Source organism: Alosa pseudoharengus, unplaced genomic scaffold, assembly GCF_046254945.1.
Source record: "Alosa pseudoharengus isolate Yale_2024_CS ecotype anadromous, Long Island Sound unplaced genomic scaffold, YU_APseudo_1.1 YU_APseudo_1.1_scf_1, whole genome shotgun sequence".
In the NCBI taxonomy this organism is placed as follows: Eukaryota; Metazoa; Chordata; class Actinopteri; order Clupeiformes; family Clupeidae; genus Alosa; species Alosa pseudoharengus.
The window spans coordinates 57066558-57082686 of record NW_027468564.1 but is presented as its reverse complement, the minus strand read 5'-3'; the positions used below and the strand labels follow the sequence as shown (position 1 = coordinate 57082686).

The following is a 16129-nucleotide window of genomic DNA, read 5'->3' as shown; positions in this document are numbered from 1 at the left end:
GAACTTAAATTCCCTGACAACGGGAGCGTCGATAGTTTGGTCTATTTGGAGTATTGGTGCATTCAGAGCACCTCGGAATGACAAGGACCGCCCCCATGGCTACTTTGTTTTTCCGACAGCAAGTGTTCATGTGCTTTGCCATCGGAATGTGTGACAAACACCGATGCCACAACAAAGGTTAAAACATACACTCACTAATCCTAAACAAGCAACTGTATTTGCTTAAAATATAGTGTAAGATGCTCGTGAAAGAAAGATATGCAGCTTTCAAGTGACAAAAACAGCAAATTCCCAAGTTCACATTAAAACTGTTGGACATGAAAGGCCACATGGACTACAAACGAACTAGCTACAACGTGACGACAAAAGTCATGACGAGCCCCTAACTGGGCAACTCTGTTAGCAAAATCTAGCCCCAGTTTCCGACCTCTGACTCACACATTAAGTGACGTGAATGACGCGGAATGATGATGTTTTCACTCGGAGAAAGTTTTTTCCGAAACCCATGAACGCTAGGTATTTACCCTGGATGAAACTTCAGTTGAATTGGCTACCACGCCTTATCCACCCATTCTATTGAATCGTCGTTTAACGTCGACTTCGCCGGGTTTCCAGTCCCTCCCACCTGGCGTCTCAGTCATTGAGCAGGTGAACAAGTGTGAAACTGTTAAGTGTGTCTCAGCATAGGGCAAGAGTGTTGTGTATAAGGACTGCCAAAGAAACAGGACCACGTTAACTTTAGGAGAATTACACTGAGCGCTTTTCTGGTCAAAATGCAATGGAACGCTGCTAATTTTCGGAACGGGATTTCGGTTTCGCCGTGCGTCAGTTGACATCAGCGAACAACTTGTAATTCAAGATTTCATTAACGTGGATTAAACTGAACTGCAAAAGAACTTCATTTTGGATACACTACATTGCAAACATGAATCCGTAAACAACTGACCTGTATTCAAAGGCATTTCCAGGTGCCCGAAGAAATTATGGGGAAATGTCAACTTACGATGGTGAATATTTACGTAGCCATAGCCTAATTAGTTTATCAACTAATATAGGCTAGTTGATGTAATGTTGTGGGCACCTTTACATTTTATAAAAGTGACTGTAGAGGCCTGCATGAAGTGATCCTACAAGATTCAGGGAAATATGCGCTCCCCTATACCATTTTGTCATTTGGGTATTTTCAGCAAAGCTTTAGATGCGTGCATGATTTAATTTTAGATTAATCTAAAATTACAGTATTATGTAGGCATAGTACAGCTTAAGTGCACAATCAATATACTGTTGTCTATGTAACTTTAACATCTATTTGCAGCAGAGTATTATATTCTAACAAAGCTCATTGGCTCACTTTACATTAGGTAATTAGGCTACTTTGTGCATCCAAGTAGACCTTGTATTATTGTCTCCAGACAGTATTGTTAAAATCAAACATATTGTAGAACAAATTGTAGGACTTTCCTGCAAAATATTATGTATATTATATTATATATATTAATATTACCAATATCACAGTTGGCCATAAGTAGTGTACTGTATGTGTGCAGTAGCCATTGGGGAAATGGAGTCAGTAGCTTTTCAGCTGACTGAAACTGTAAAACCTGATCCGCTCGCCTGAGGCGCAGTTCTCAACTGGCCTTAATGAAAGTGGTGATGTTTTGAACTGGGAATGGCATTGGACTTTTTGGGATGATGTTTAGCTGGATATAATTCAAATAATGCACCTTCCAGAGAGTGTGCAGTCTTGTGAAGATCTTCTCTGTGTATTTTAATGAAGGGGGATTTTCCTCCCTGCTGATTCCATGGAAGACAATGTCTCAAAAGAAGAAGCATTCTTTTATCTGGCTTGGAAATTCCATTGCCCTGTCCTCTTGCTCAACAGAGTTTCCTTTCCTGGTTCGCTTTAACTTGTACATTGATTGATGGACTGATAGATATCAGTGTTTGTTCATGGAAAGTATAAGGTTGTTTTTTTAATTATTTTTCATAATTTTGGAGAATTTTTGTTCATGTATTTGAAAGCCCCAGTGCTAGACTTCTGGAAATAGGGTCTGGCAATCTGATATTTGAAGTGTGATCATGTATCAGGTACCTGCTGAAAGCCAGGCATAAGTCTTACCTCTCCATAGCTGTAATCCAAATACTTTGCTCTGAGTGTCTTCATAGACAATATGAAATAATAAGAAGGAAATGGACTCCATACAGGAATCTGTTTCATCCAGCACTATTGCGGAAAGGCTTTGGTTTTTACCAGAACTGTAAAATATGTTTATATACCACACCCCTATCAAATAGCATCAGGTGTTTTTCTTCTGTTTTTATTGGAATATGAAAAAAACATACATTGGACCTCAGTGAGTCACTTTAAGCGATTCTCTAGGTCTTGGTTATGCTATAAAATTAAAAGCTCTCAGTCACTCCATTCATATGGACAAATTGTGGACCCTGTCAGTGTAGCACGAAAAGGTATCAATAGGAGGGCTAAAGGTCTTGAACCATAAATATGACGATGGGTGCTGTTATGATAACACACCTACAGTCTATCAACCATATTAAAATGATTATGTGTGAAATCAGTTAATGATCATATGACCATATAGGTCAAAGGTGCAGCCTAGAAGATGTCCTGGACCAGGTATCGTGGGAGTGTGGGATGAGTTTAATGTTTATCCTTCCTTCCTTGTCTTCATCCTCAGGATCCTGTGCAGGAGTGGGCTGATGAGGTGGAAGGCAACGTTGTGTATGGGGTCACTCTGCGGCGTGAGCCTGTCCAGTCACCCACGGAACCAGCAGAGGACCAGCCCGTGTTCAGCTGTGTTCAGTACCGCACCCATAAGGTCCGCAGGGTCAAGGCGGCCACCTTAGACCGCCTGGTGGACCAACTACTATATCCAGAATGCCAGGACCCCGACTACAGCCGCATCTTCCTGTCCACTTACCGAGCCTTCACCGAGCCCAGCACCCTCATCCAGGTGCTTTTCCAGAGGTGAGAACATAAGCAAGAGGTAACATTTATGATCTGGACACAATCCAGTGCTGATTTATCAACATAATATTACTTTAATGGAAAACTATTAAGGGTGCACTTGAGACCTTAATACATACCGGTAGGTGCTTTTCAGTATAATGTTGTACTTGTGACTGTCTAGCAAAAAAAAAAGAAGTTACCCTACTTTGAAGTAGAACGAAAAACCTTCAAAATAGAAGCCAAAACCTGATAATATCACAGAAATAATGAAGACTTTATCTTTAATGATGTGTGGGAACATCCATATTATTGCGAAAGATATTTATCTGAAGGAGGAGGAAATTAGTCACCCCACTAATATTTGGAATTCCGTGGAAGGGAAGACAAAGGTGCTCAACAGGTTTTTAATCACATGACAGGCTTTTCAGAAGTATTCTGATCGCACAGAACAACCACAAGAGCACTTGCCAGGTCTCCTCTGTTACAGATGGCTGGCTGGTATGTCAGCGGTCACATTGCTAGAAACCAGTCAAGCAGCCTTAAGCATCCTCATACCAGTCAGCTCTCATAGAATCACAAAACCACATCTGCAAAAGTCAACCGAAACCTCTCTATGTGTGTCTCTGCAGGGATGATATGCTTGTTAATCTGGACAACACCGTCTGCCTCCGGAGGTGAGTGGAAGCCATGTTGGCCAACTGTCTGAAAATAAGAACAGCGACTCTGTCGTGTAATGCAGATCAAGTTGACCCTAATCAGTATCTGTCTTGAGACGTTTGGTCACTGGTCTGCTTCCTGCCCAACAGTCCCCTGCTGCCCCTGATCCACATGTGGCTGGAGGAGCTCCACGAGGACCTGCGGGAGCCTCCGCAGCACCCCACCCTCAGGCTGTTGGTCAGCCACCTCCGCCACCGCCTCTGCTTCCGCCGCCTCGCCTGCCAGGCCAAGGCCCTCCTCAAGAAGTTCCTAGAGGAAGGTATGTGGCCTGAAACTGATCTGGTGTCAGTAGGTTCCTCTTATATAGGGAGTGATTATTCCTACGTCTATAGAGATGAGCCTTTTACTGCTGAGTTTCTGACCTGCATGTGCAGGATTAAGTGGGTTGTTTTAACACGGGGTTGGACTGTGATTGATTTTAGCTTGTGATTGTTGTTAACAGATCGCCAGACCGGCACTGCTGCCACTGCAGCTGAACCCAGCGCAGCCACACCGGACGAGGGATCGGGGGTTCTGAGCAGCGAGGTCAGAGCCACTGATCTACCACTTAACCTTATGGACTTCACAGCACAGGACATCGCAGAGCAGCTAACACAACTGGACGCCGTGAGTGGTTTTGCCTTCAAGCTAATCAGTCTTATTCTTCCTTTTCTCATTGGGCTGGACCTCCGTTTCTCCTTGTTTTTTGCTGACCTCTGCCCCATTCTCTTCCTCCGCTAGAAGCTCTTTGTCAAAGTGGTGCCATTCCACTGTGTGGGGTGCGTGTGGTCCCAGCGAGACAAGAAGGAGAACCGCCACATCGCCCCAACGGTGCGTGCCACCATTGCCCAGTTCAACGCCGTCACTAACCGGGTGATCACCTCGCTGCTGTGCCACCCCCCTGCGCCGCCCGGCGCCTCTCCCCGCTGCTCGTCCAGCAGCCCCACACAGAGGGCCAGGGTCATCGAGAAGTGGATCTCTGTGGCGCAGGTCAGTACCGTCCGCCAGTGCTGTCTGGTTTTACCCCGGAAAAAAGAAAAGGCAATGTTTGATAGCTTGAGAAGATCCCAGGGTGGAAATGAGTTATGGTTCCATAGAGGTTGTAGCTTTTGGACATCACCATTACTAGTTGCTATGTTACATACTGTGTGATTGATCTTTTGGACATCACCATGACTAGTTGCTATGTTACATACTGTGTGATTGATCTTTTGGACATCACCATGACTAGTTGCTATGTTCCATACTGTGTGATTGATCTTTTGGACATCACCATGACTAGTTGCTATGTTCCATACTGTGTGATGGATCTTTTGGACATCACCATGACTGGTTGCTATGTTACATACTGTGTGATTGATCTTTTGGACATCACCATGACTAGTTGCTATGTTCCATACTGTGTGATTGATCTTTTGGAAATCACCATGACTGGTTGCTATGTTACATACTGTGTGATTGATCTTTTGGACATCACCATGACTAGTTGCTATGTTACATACTGTGTGACTGATCTGAAAGATCCATCTGAGTGGTGCAGATGTGTGAGCTGCCTGTGTGACCAGTGGCTGATGTGTGTCTGTGTTTCTCTGGAACTTCAGGAGTGCAGGCAGCTGAGGAACTTCTCCTCCTTGCGAGCGATCCTATCTGCACTGCAGTCTAATGCAGTCTACAGGCTCAAGAGGACCTGGGCAGCGGTCAGCAGGTAGGTCACCTCGGTGTGGCAAAGGCAATGAGCTTTTGGGGAAATTAGCGTATTAGCTGTCTAGCCCAGAGTACATGCCATCCTCTTACCTAACTCTGGGATAGACGGCTAATATGCTTATTTCCCAAAAAGGCTCTTTTAAAGTTCCTTTCAATTATATAAAGATAATTTGATTGATGGCAGAACTTAAAAAAAGTTTCAAAGTTGTAATGAGTGCTGTGTCCACTTGTCATTGCAGGGAGAGCCTTGAAGCCTTTGATCAGCTGTGTGAGACGTTCCCTGATGAGAACTGTGTGCTGACCAGCAGGGAGATCTTGGTCGAGGTCAGTATGCCCCACATGTTCATCTTAATGTGTGCACAAAGCAGAGCTCGAGAGGAACCACAACTCTCTGGCCGAGAACTTTCCACTTTACCGCATCGGCGTAGCGCTAACGTCATCGGCCGGAGCTAATGGCCAAGCGTTGCTTTTTTCCGACGCCGCAGGACCCGGTATCAGTGTTTGAACAACGATAAGCTTGTTCTCACATGCAGCCCGGTCCATACTTTATCCCACCATAAAAGCCTCATTGTATATCAGAAGCAATCAAACATCAATGTCTCATGCAGTGTGTGTGGGAGACACCAAGGGAGTAAATTACAGTCACGCACACCTGTGAAGGAGGGCCTGTTTCAATAGGCACCTGCAGCTGAATGGGTGCAGCTTCAGATTGATTTTTATTTACAGTGCAACTTTCACATGGGACCAACCTCAGGCCGTACCACCTGCTGCCCGAGCCCTGAGTAAACATGAGGTCCTCTTTAAGTACTTAAGCATAGCGCACTACATAAAAAGGAGTGTAATGAGCTTGAGTTTATTGTGCAGAGGGAGTTTATTCTTTGTGTCCAGACCACAGGTTCCTCTCACACCCAACACAATTACTTGACTACATGTCAGATTATAACACTACTTGACAGGTCATTTCCGACGTGTGGATACGTAGTCCTGAGACTGTCATGCTGCCAAGGTCAGAGGTCAGAGTTGTTTGGACATGAAAATAAATAACCAATCACTTTCCTTCCCTCAGGAGGACAGCCATGCAGCGGAGGGCAGCCAGTCTCCAGAGGAGAACCCTGCTGCTCCCAAGTCCCCCAAACTCTGTCCTCTGTCCAGGCAGCTTGTGAGTACTTATTTTCATATGCGTTCATGTGAAACGTTTATCATCTATATTACTGTCTAATATTAAGCACAAGTATAGACTTTAGACCCATAATAAAACCAGCCCACAGAGTTCCTTATTGGACTGAAGCCAGAGCACCCAAAGGGAAATGAGAAAAAGTGATGATGCCAGTTAAGCAGAATCCGCAGGTTTATGGAGGCTCTTCTGGGAGAAGAAAGAGGAACTCTGAAAATAAGTGATTTATTTCAGTCCTGGACAGTTTCGGCTTCTCTAAAAGTCACATGCAGACATTCCCAAAGACCAGTGTCCTCTAATGACACCATGACCGCAAATAATCATCAGTTTTTACTACCCTCACATTCACGTTATGAGGGTCTTAGGAAGTTGTATTAGTTCAGGCCATACTAAATGAATTGTATCGAGAGGGTATGTGTAGTGGTGAATAACCCATCTGTGGTGTTGCGTATCAATAGTGTCTGGTGATCGTGCTAATGTGTTATTGTTTGACCCTATGGAACAGGGCACCAGCAGCGGAATCATCCCCTACCTGGGCACTTACCTAACCGTCCTCACCATGCTGGACACGGCGCTGACGGACACAGTCGAGGTGAGCGCACCATGACGTCTTTGTTGTCAGTGCCCACATGTACAGCAGCCTTCCTCATGATCTCTGCTGTCACCTATCCGATCTGTCACACTTACATCACCCCATGATGTGTTGAGTCATGGTCATGGACAAAGTGACAGAGAGGCCAAATGGAATATATATATATATATATATATATATATATATATATATTAAAAATGAATAGATATTTACTTATTTGTGTATTTAATCTCATCTCTGGGTGTCTGTTATTGACAGAGCGGACTCATCAACTTTGAAAAGCGGAGAAGGGTAAGTGCTGTTCTGTGTGTTTCACCTTTATGGCTGTAGAACAGAAAAGACCCAGTGCATCACGCAGCCCTAACAAATCATACAGCAGTCAGTCACTATGGCATTTACAAGAGCAGTTAGCAAGTTATTAGTTCTAGGCCCACATGCTGTCAGCCATGTTTATATCGGTCTCCGCTGGTGTGTGTGTGTGTGTGTCCACAGGAGTTTGAGATCCTCGCCCAGATCAGGCAGCTGCAGGCCTCCTGCTCGAACTACAGGTTGAAGCCGCACCCCCACATCTGGTCCTGGCTGACCGAGGGTAGTCTACTCACTGACCAGCAGAGGTACGGCTACTGGCAGGCAGGGATGAGGGACACCACTGCTATGATGACCTACTCTACCCGTGTGTCATGTCAGAGTGTTGTGTCCCATTATATACTGTTGTTAGTCATACAACTTCTCTCCATGAAACACTGCTGTAAATCAAGGCAGCATTTCTAATACCCAACACATAGCTCCATACAGATAACTTGTCTTTGTTGTATTGTTTTATTTGTTTGTTATTGTGTTTCCTTGCCTTCCTACTATGTAAAGCGACCTTGGGTTTGAGAAAGGCGCTATATAAAATAAACGTATTATTTATTATTAATACACCTCTGTATGTTCTCATTCTGCTCCATAATCTGGCGCTGCTTAACAGCTTGATAGTTTAATGATGGCGCTCTCCTCTGTTGTTGGTAGCTATGAGCTGTCTCGAGGCCTGGAGCCCCCAGTGGACCCCTGTCCTGGTTCTCCCAGATGGAGTCACCGCCTCCTCACCAAGAAGATCTCCTCGTAAGTGTCCCAAGCAGATGCTTGCGCTGCCACCTCACCTGCATTGGAGGATGCAGCTGATAAAACAAATAAGACATCCCCTCACTCTCTTTCAGTGTACTGTAGCTGTGTGTGTGTGTGTGTGTGTGTGTGTGTGCGCTCTGTGAGTAACTGTAGGGTTTGTGTTGCTGTTCCAGGTTCCTGAGCCACAGTGAGAGCTCGGGCAGGAAGACTCATGCCGACCAGATCAGCGTGTCCTCGTCCGGCTCCAGCGGCTCGGAGATGGAGGACCTGTCCAGCCCTAGCTCCACGCCGCTCCAACTCAAACTCCAGGCATGTGTCTAGAACAGCTTTTTCACAACTGATGTGAAGCTCCCAGAGTAGACTTCTGTTTCGTAAAGTTTCATGAACTGGGTCTTGACCTGCTCCTGAGTGGCGCCAGTAGAATCTTGATGTCCTTGGCGTGTTTCTGAGAGAGTGTTTGCTGTTCTGCTGAGACTCTGGCCTGATAGGACTGCTCTGTGCCGTGTGCAGCAGCAAACAGCTGATGTACTGTAGGGCAAAGGGTAGTACAACCAGATGTACTGTAGGGCAAAGGGTAGTACAACCAGATGTTTATGCGAATGTGATGTTTTTGTTTATGTCTGTCAGCTAATGAAATTCATGCTTAGAGTAGGGCAAAGGGTAGTACAACCAGATGTACTGTAGGGCAAAGGGTAGTACAACCAGATGGCACATTAGCTAATACAGGGAGTTAAACCCATTTAAAACAGTGTTTGTATCATGTATGAGTAACTAGATGTTCTGGAACATGACACATCAGGTTCAGGTAGCACCAGGTGCTCATGCTGCGTGTGTCCCTTTGTCCAGTCTCTGTCCAGCTCCTGTCAGAACGTGGCTGAGGACTTCACCCCGTGCTCATCTGCGTCCCCCACTCCGTCCACCTCCTCCTGCAGCTCCTCCCAGGCCGAGCTGACCCCCCTCAGCCCCAACAGCTCCTCCTCCTCCTCCATCTCCTCCATCTCCACCTCCTCCTCTGCCTCCCCACCGCCATGCGCCTCCACCCATCCGGTCTACAACAAGCAGGTGGCCGACTCCTGCATCGTCAGGGTCAGCGTGGAGTTTAGCACCAATTGCAACGTCTACAAGAGCATCCTGGTGAGTCCAGTGTGGAATGTCGTGTTTACATTCTCTGTAGGAATGGTGAGCTGTTTGTAAATAAACATACATTATATTTATAAAGCCTCCTGAGGTCAGAATGGTTCTACAATACATTGTTTCTACTCTCAGAACAATGGTGTCCTCAATAGGCTTCATAAATATCTGTGGATTGACGTTGATTTGAATTTTAGCGTTGACCTTCCTGCTGTCCCCGTAGTGAGGTAGTTTTCCTGGACTAAATCTATGGCTATGTTTTTGTCCCCAGCTGACCAGTCAGGATAAGACGGCACAGGTCGTCCAGAGGGCTCTGGAGAAGCACAACCTGGAGGGGATGAGTTGCCATGACTTCAGCCTTAGTCAGGTGCTGTCCCAGGACAAAGGTGAGCACACTCGGCCAGAGAACAACAGCTCTGTGTCCCAGCAGCCCTTTGTGATGCTTGATAGAGGAAGTGAGTGCAAACCAATCCAGTGGAACTGGTTCTCTTGGCCAACTAGAAGTCAGCATGCGTTGAGAAGAAAAGGAAATCATTAATATGTAATCAGAAACTCTCTGTTCACCCAGAGACATTCTGATAGCTCTGATTAACAGCTCAGCTCTGTGCTCCTGTGTTTTTCTTTTCTCCAGAGTTGCTGATCCCAGACAAAGCCAACGTGTTCTACGCCATGTGCACGTCGGCCAACTACGACTTTGTGCTCAGGCAGCGCTGGCGGAGCCACAGCAGAACTCTGGGGTCCTCCTCTAGCCCCGGCGCTGTGGGCCGATGGCGGCACGGCAAGTGAACGCCACTGCTTGTCAGGGCGGCCGTTAGTGGTCACTATAGCTCAGGAGCACCCCCTGCTGCTCGTTTGTGCAACTACATGTGGTGAAGGAGTGCACGCATCTGTCTACCTGAGCAGCTGTGTGCACACTGCGCATAGTTAGAAACGTTTAGTGTAAAACATCAGGTAAGGGATCAGATCATGCTTAGATCTCACACTCACAAAGAAGGAAAGGAAAGGAAAGGACATGGGAAACGTGCAATGATAAGAATAGAAAAAGAAGAAGGCACAAGTCTCTTGGGAGCTAACTTTGGAATTCGACAGAAAAGGAGACAAGTCGGAATGGTTCTTATTAAAAAGGACAAGGCTCTGTTCAGCAATGATCCCCATAAACATCTCAGCACTTTAGTACACTGCTGGCAGACCACTGCACTAGCTGCTCTCATTCTGCAGTTTGCTCAGTGGATGGTGTGAAGGAGTGGCTCGTGATCTGAAGTGAAAAGAGCATTCTGGTGAAGCGAGGTCTAGTTTATAGAGAACTGTTTTACTCTGCAGTGATTCCCACAGTGTGGTCCAAGCAGCAGGCACATTGCCACTTTGTAATAGGCAACGCGACGGACCTTAGCGATGGGACACAGACAAAGACCTCAACGGACAAAGAAATGAGCAGTGAACTCTGGTGCAACTGGGCAAATGTTGGAGTGAGTTTGGCCACACAACCGTCGGCCGGAGAGAGTGCAAACAAGCAGACCAGCAAAGGAATCATGGGAACTGCTTGTGAGACCAGACTGATGGTCCAGTGAGGGACTAAAATGGTTTGATCCTTTCTCTAACACAAACCTGCAATATGCTACTGCTTTTAGGCTAATAATTATTACTGAGAATTATAAATATACGGTTAATTGAAGAGAAATTTATAAGTATCGAAAAATGTTTTTGACTAGATTTTTTTTCAGTCTTAATTCATTTTAATGGCATTACATTTCAGTGTTAATTTTTCAGAAGTATGTTTGCGAAATGTGAATCCGATAATTTTTTGCGAATGTGATGTTTTTGTTTATGTCTGTCAGCTAATGAAATTCATGCTTTGAGGACCTTTTTTAAACTTTAATTATAACATGAGTATAAATGAGCAGGACATGCACACCTATGTTTGGGACATCCACCATTACTTGTGCACTCTGTAGTGAACGAGTGGAGGTTCTTAACACAGGGTGGACTAACCTATAACTAACGAGGTAGCAGCACTGTCCTGTGTGTGTTCAAGTTCATTCCATTTGTGTTTAATGAAGGATTTTGTGTTTAATGAAGGATTTTGTGTTTAATGAAGGATTTTGTGTTTAATGAAGGATTTTTTTGTTTTCAGACAAAAAGCCAACACAAGCTAGAAACGTATGTTCTCTGATGCCTCATAATGAGCTTATCTAAAGAGTAATGTGACTCGGAGAAGCAGAGTGACCATAATGAGTTTATCTAGAGTAATGTGACTCGGAGAAGCAGAGTGACCATAATGAGTTTATCTAGAGTAATGTGACTCGGAGAAGCAGAGTGACCATAGGAATGTGCCTGAGCGATACTGGATGTGTGTTTTGAGTGTTCATGTTTGGTCGCTGGAATCATGAATGAGGTCAGCCAGATGATTGTGTAATAGAGCTCCGTGTGGTCAGATATAGAACAGCGGTGGTGAAGCAAATTCTGAGTGACGCGCAAACAAGGTTAAAACGGTTAAAGTCTCTCAAATGCACAAAGGACTTCTACTTCAAATACCACCAGGATGCCAGCAAGGCTTTGTGTACTGTATGTGGTAACTGTATGTCTGAATGGTTTGTGTGTAAGGTTAAATTATTTCAAGCACTCTTGCCTATATTTTAAACTATGAAATATTAAATAAAAGTTAATATAACATCTCATGCCTTTTGTATTCAACATAGTTTAGGTACAATATATTGGTTATACAATGGGTTCTGTTGTTGAAATTCTTAATTCTGAAATTGCAAATCACAAGTTCAAACCATCATGTCTTAACCTGTTATGTGTGTGTGTGTGTGTGTGTGTGTGTGTGTGTGTGTGTGTGTGTGTGTGTGTGTGTGTGTGTTAAATTGCATATAGTAGAAGTAGGCTATATGCCTATAAAGGACTATTCAATTGCAAGTTGCAGCTCTTGCAAAACATTAGTAAGTAACATGATAAACAACACACACAAGAAAAACGATAGACTACAATTGTTTTGACAATTTCAGGGCAGACGTGTGTTACTGTATTGAAGACTACAACAAAAATATTTGTTCTGGAATTTAGAACCCTTACTTCATGCCGAGCACTTGCACATTGTGAGTACTTTTGATGTAAACTGTTAAAGGATCATTTCACCAGTTAGGAGTTTCTTTTATGTTTCCTTGACGACAAGAAATATGTTGGTAATGGTATTAGATGATCAACCAGGATGTATTTTCAGAATTTAAGGGATTTCATAACGATTGACCCAATTTATTGTATTGATTGTGATCTTCCCAGCCTACCTATGAGAGTGTAGCATGGACAAGATTTATTGTTAACATGGAATTCATGCATACAAAAAAAGCTTGTGTGTATGTGTGTGTGTGAACATGCAAGTGCTTATATATCAAAGTCTAAGTTCACCAGTAGGCCTGAGCGTAACGTGATTTAAAAAAAATGACCGAAGTGCCCAAGAGCCGAGGGGGGAGAGCATACAATACAGGAGCTATAAATGTAAACATGTTGATATGTATCAACCAGTTGAGTCCTCACTGACTTTGATTTTGAACTGTAGATGGTGTGTTGAGCCCTTATTTTAAATAAAAAATATTAAAACATGGCCGATATTAATACCAGCATTGATGTGTTCCATCAGTGCACAGCCAATCCACAGTTAACAGCTCATAACACATGTACCATACGTCTTTAAGTGGTCACTAAGATGGGGAAAGCAATAAATCCCAAGGATACTGCAACATGTCTATTTGATGGTTGCCTTGTGCTCCCAGGATATATTAAACAATGTTACGTTTGGCAGGTATAGAAAAATATGCATATATTCCTACATATATTCCTATGTAAATAACAGACCAAAATATATGAGCCAAACCTACAAAAATGTGCATGTATTTCAAATTATTTACTTTTATTTTGAATAAAAAAAAAAATATATCCACTGGAGGGAATTTGGTGTTGTGAAGCCTTGTGCAGTTTGGCCCGAAATAGATGCCGATAAGTGCCCAAAAAGCGTTGCAATATGGCCGCTAAGTGGAGGGACTTGCCTAAAAGGACTTTGCTACTACTACTTCTACTACTAGGCTACTACTACTACTATAGGGTGATGCACTGACTCCTCAGTTTTCCCACAATTCTGCTTCTAATCTTCCTCAAAAACTTTTCCACAATTTGACAATCTCAGTGCCCAAATATCCAGTGGTGTCCCCATCATTATTATTGCCATCCTTCTTCCTTCTGTAGGCTACAAGAGATTTCAAATGATAAATTTTAGTTCTTTGCCAAGCTGAAGAGTGGTGTCTGTCATTGTTTGTGAAAATAAAGGCTGATTTATCCCCCCCCAACCCCCCCAGTTTGAGAACCACTGAGTTAGATGGTCCACAAAGCTAGCATAGTGTTGAGATGTCACCACAAGAGGCCAGCCTTGTACAATATTCCAGTACAGAGGACAGTAATTCCACTGTTCACCCATAGAGGTCAGGGCAGCTGTGTGTTATGAGACTAGTATGTAATGCTCTTTGTCTGCTCCTTTCCTTTGTCCTTGTCTTACTTATCTAATAAAGTCATGATGGACTTGCTGGAGGTGACGGACGAGCAAAATGCCATCTGTGCCTTGATATTTCTGTTTAATTCTAAATATAATTTCTAGCTCCAGCTCCAATATCCTTCTGGACAGCAGTCTTGAACAGTATGTACAAGCACTGGATACTTTAGCGCCTCTCAGAACAGATGGAGCATGTCTCAGCAGAGTTGTGCGGCACTACAAAGTGATGCACTTAAACGAGCCTTGCACAGAAATGGGCAGAAACTCTGCACACCCCTATTCTGGAGCCATGGCGGGTGCAACTGTGGTCATCGTGGAAAGGTGTCTGTTTTCTATGAAACCCCAGTGACAGCAAAACTCCTGGAGACTGTCAGGCTCCGTCTGCCCGGTGACAAATACTGAATGTCAGTAAAGGTCAGTACGGCGGATGTGGGGGACGTGCAAACACCGCTGACCCAGGCGCTTTGACCTGACACGGAGGAACGGTGCTGTGTGCCCTTCCGCCTCGGAGGGGGGGCCGGCCGACTGACGCACTTGGCGTGCGCGCGTTAGACAAACCCAATCCCTGTGCGAGCCGATCCTGGGTCAGGTGCCAGTGGCAGGGGTCAGCTCTGCGTCTGCCTCCTGTAATGGATACTTAATCAGTTGGGCACGGTGGCGCTGACCCTGGCCTTTCACAAACAACCTCCTGTTGTGAACAGCAGTGTCTTCTCTCATTACACACATTACACACACACACACAAGCACTTTCCAGGAACCTGTCATGAGTACCTACTGTGCTATTTCAGGAGGGTTGCAGCTGGAAGCGAGAGAGAAAACAACTCTTTGCCTGATTAAAGGAGGTGGAATATAATTTAGAATTTAAAATGGCTTGGCCAGAAAACGCAGCCTTTAATGTTCGTAGCTGGATGCTGTAGCAGACGAACACACATTCATCTGCTGTGGGCTGAAGGTGGGAGAAAGACAGACGGCATTTATAAATCACCATTTCCAAGCCCATTAAGGGACAAAAGCAGTCGCCAGTCATTGTGTCCAAATCTGGTGAAATTACTCGTATTCGCCCTCCAGGAATGGTGTGTGTGTTTATTTTGAGAAAAAAAAACATAATTTACATGAATCCATTCGAGGCTTCTCATAATGCCAGCCAAAGGCTGTGACGCTGGTGGTGTGAGTGAAAGTGGCTGTGTCTCCATGCCGCCCCCACGCGCCTACCAGGCGGCCGGCCTCCTGCTGCACCCTGCGAGACATCGGCTGTCTGGAACGCGCCACGGGCATCGCACCATCCTCCGTCTGCAGGGGAAGTGTTAGAAACCACAGTGCGGTGGGGCGGGGGGTGGTGGCGGTGACGGTGTGGAGTAGATCACAGCTCCGTCAGGTCGGGGCAGGAGAGGGAGAGTGTTCCCAGAAGCTGCTGAGCATGCAGTGAGATGCTGACAAGCCTGAGAGAGAGAGAGGGAGAGCCAATTACAAAGAGTGGGAAGATAAAGTAATTTACAGTAAGATGGAATTAATCACTGAGAGAGGCTATTAGCATGGGTCATGTGGAGGCCTCATTTTAAAGTTTGAAGTGTGTGTGTGTGAGAGAGAGAGAGAGAGAGAGAGAGAGGGTGTGATTATATTTGTGCCTTTCTCTCTCTCTCTCCCTCTGTGTGTGTGTGTGTGTGTCTGTGTGTGTGTGTGTGTGTGTGTGTGTGTGTGTGTGTGTGTGTGTGTGTGTGTGTGTGTGTGTGTGTGTGTGTGTGTGTGTGTGTGTTCGCGCGCGCGCGTGTATGAGGCAGAGAGGGAGACCACAGTGATCCTTCTTAACTGAAAACATGCATCCAATTCCACGCTGGACCCTGGCACATAAGCTCTCGAAACACACTCTCCTCCTTCACGTGGCATCACTCTCCCCTCCTCCCTCCCCGCTTCAGCGGTGACCTAATAACCTAACTTAGGTCTGTCAGTGTATTTCGAAAGAGTGTGCAATCCACTGAATGCTTGGTAATGCATCTAATAGGTTATTAGGTATGTTCCAATCCCTTGATTGTTAACTGTTTCTGTCTTTTGTTGTTTTTTGTGTTTTGTTGTGAAATATGTCCTAATATGTTTTTGTGTACGTTTTGTGGCCACTCCTCCAAATGGATATGTCAAGCCAAGTCTCTTTATTGCTTATTGTTTGTGGCTGGGTCCCTGAGTGGCTGTTAAATGAGTTAATGTGGCCTTACCCGGAGTCAC

At 44.9% G+C, this 16129-nt stretch overlaps 1 protein-coding gene across 1 annotated transcript; it reads left to right on the top strand.

Moving 5' to 3' along the window:
• The first annotated feature begins 605 nt into the window (after positions 1-605).
• On the top strand, positions 606-12044 carry rgl3a (ral guanine nucleotide dissociation stimulator-like 3a). The gene is made up of 17 exons (XM_076294675.1): positions 606-1007; positions 2697-2986; positions 3598-3642; positions 3775-3944; positions 4128-4291; positions 4406-4654; positions 5266-5369; positions 5608-5692; positions 6435-6527; positions 7048-7134; positions 7393-7425; positions 7627-7748; positions 8146-8238; positions 8415-8550; positions 9088-9375; positions 9644-9758; positions 10004-12044. Exons 1-17 carry the CDS (start codon positions 984-986, stop codon positions 10156-10158), a joined length of 2253 nt encoding a protein of 750 aa, XP_076150790.1. The 5' UTR covers positions 606-983; the 3' UTR covers positions 10159-12044.
• Positions 12045-16129: the final 4085 nt, after the last annotated feature.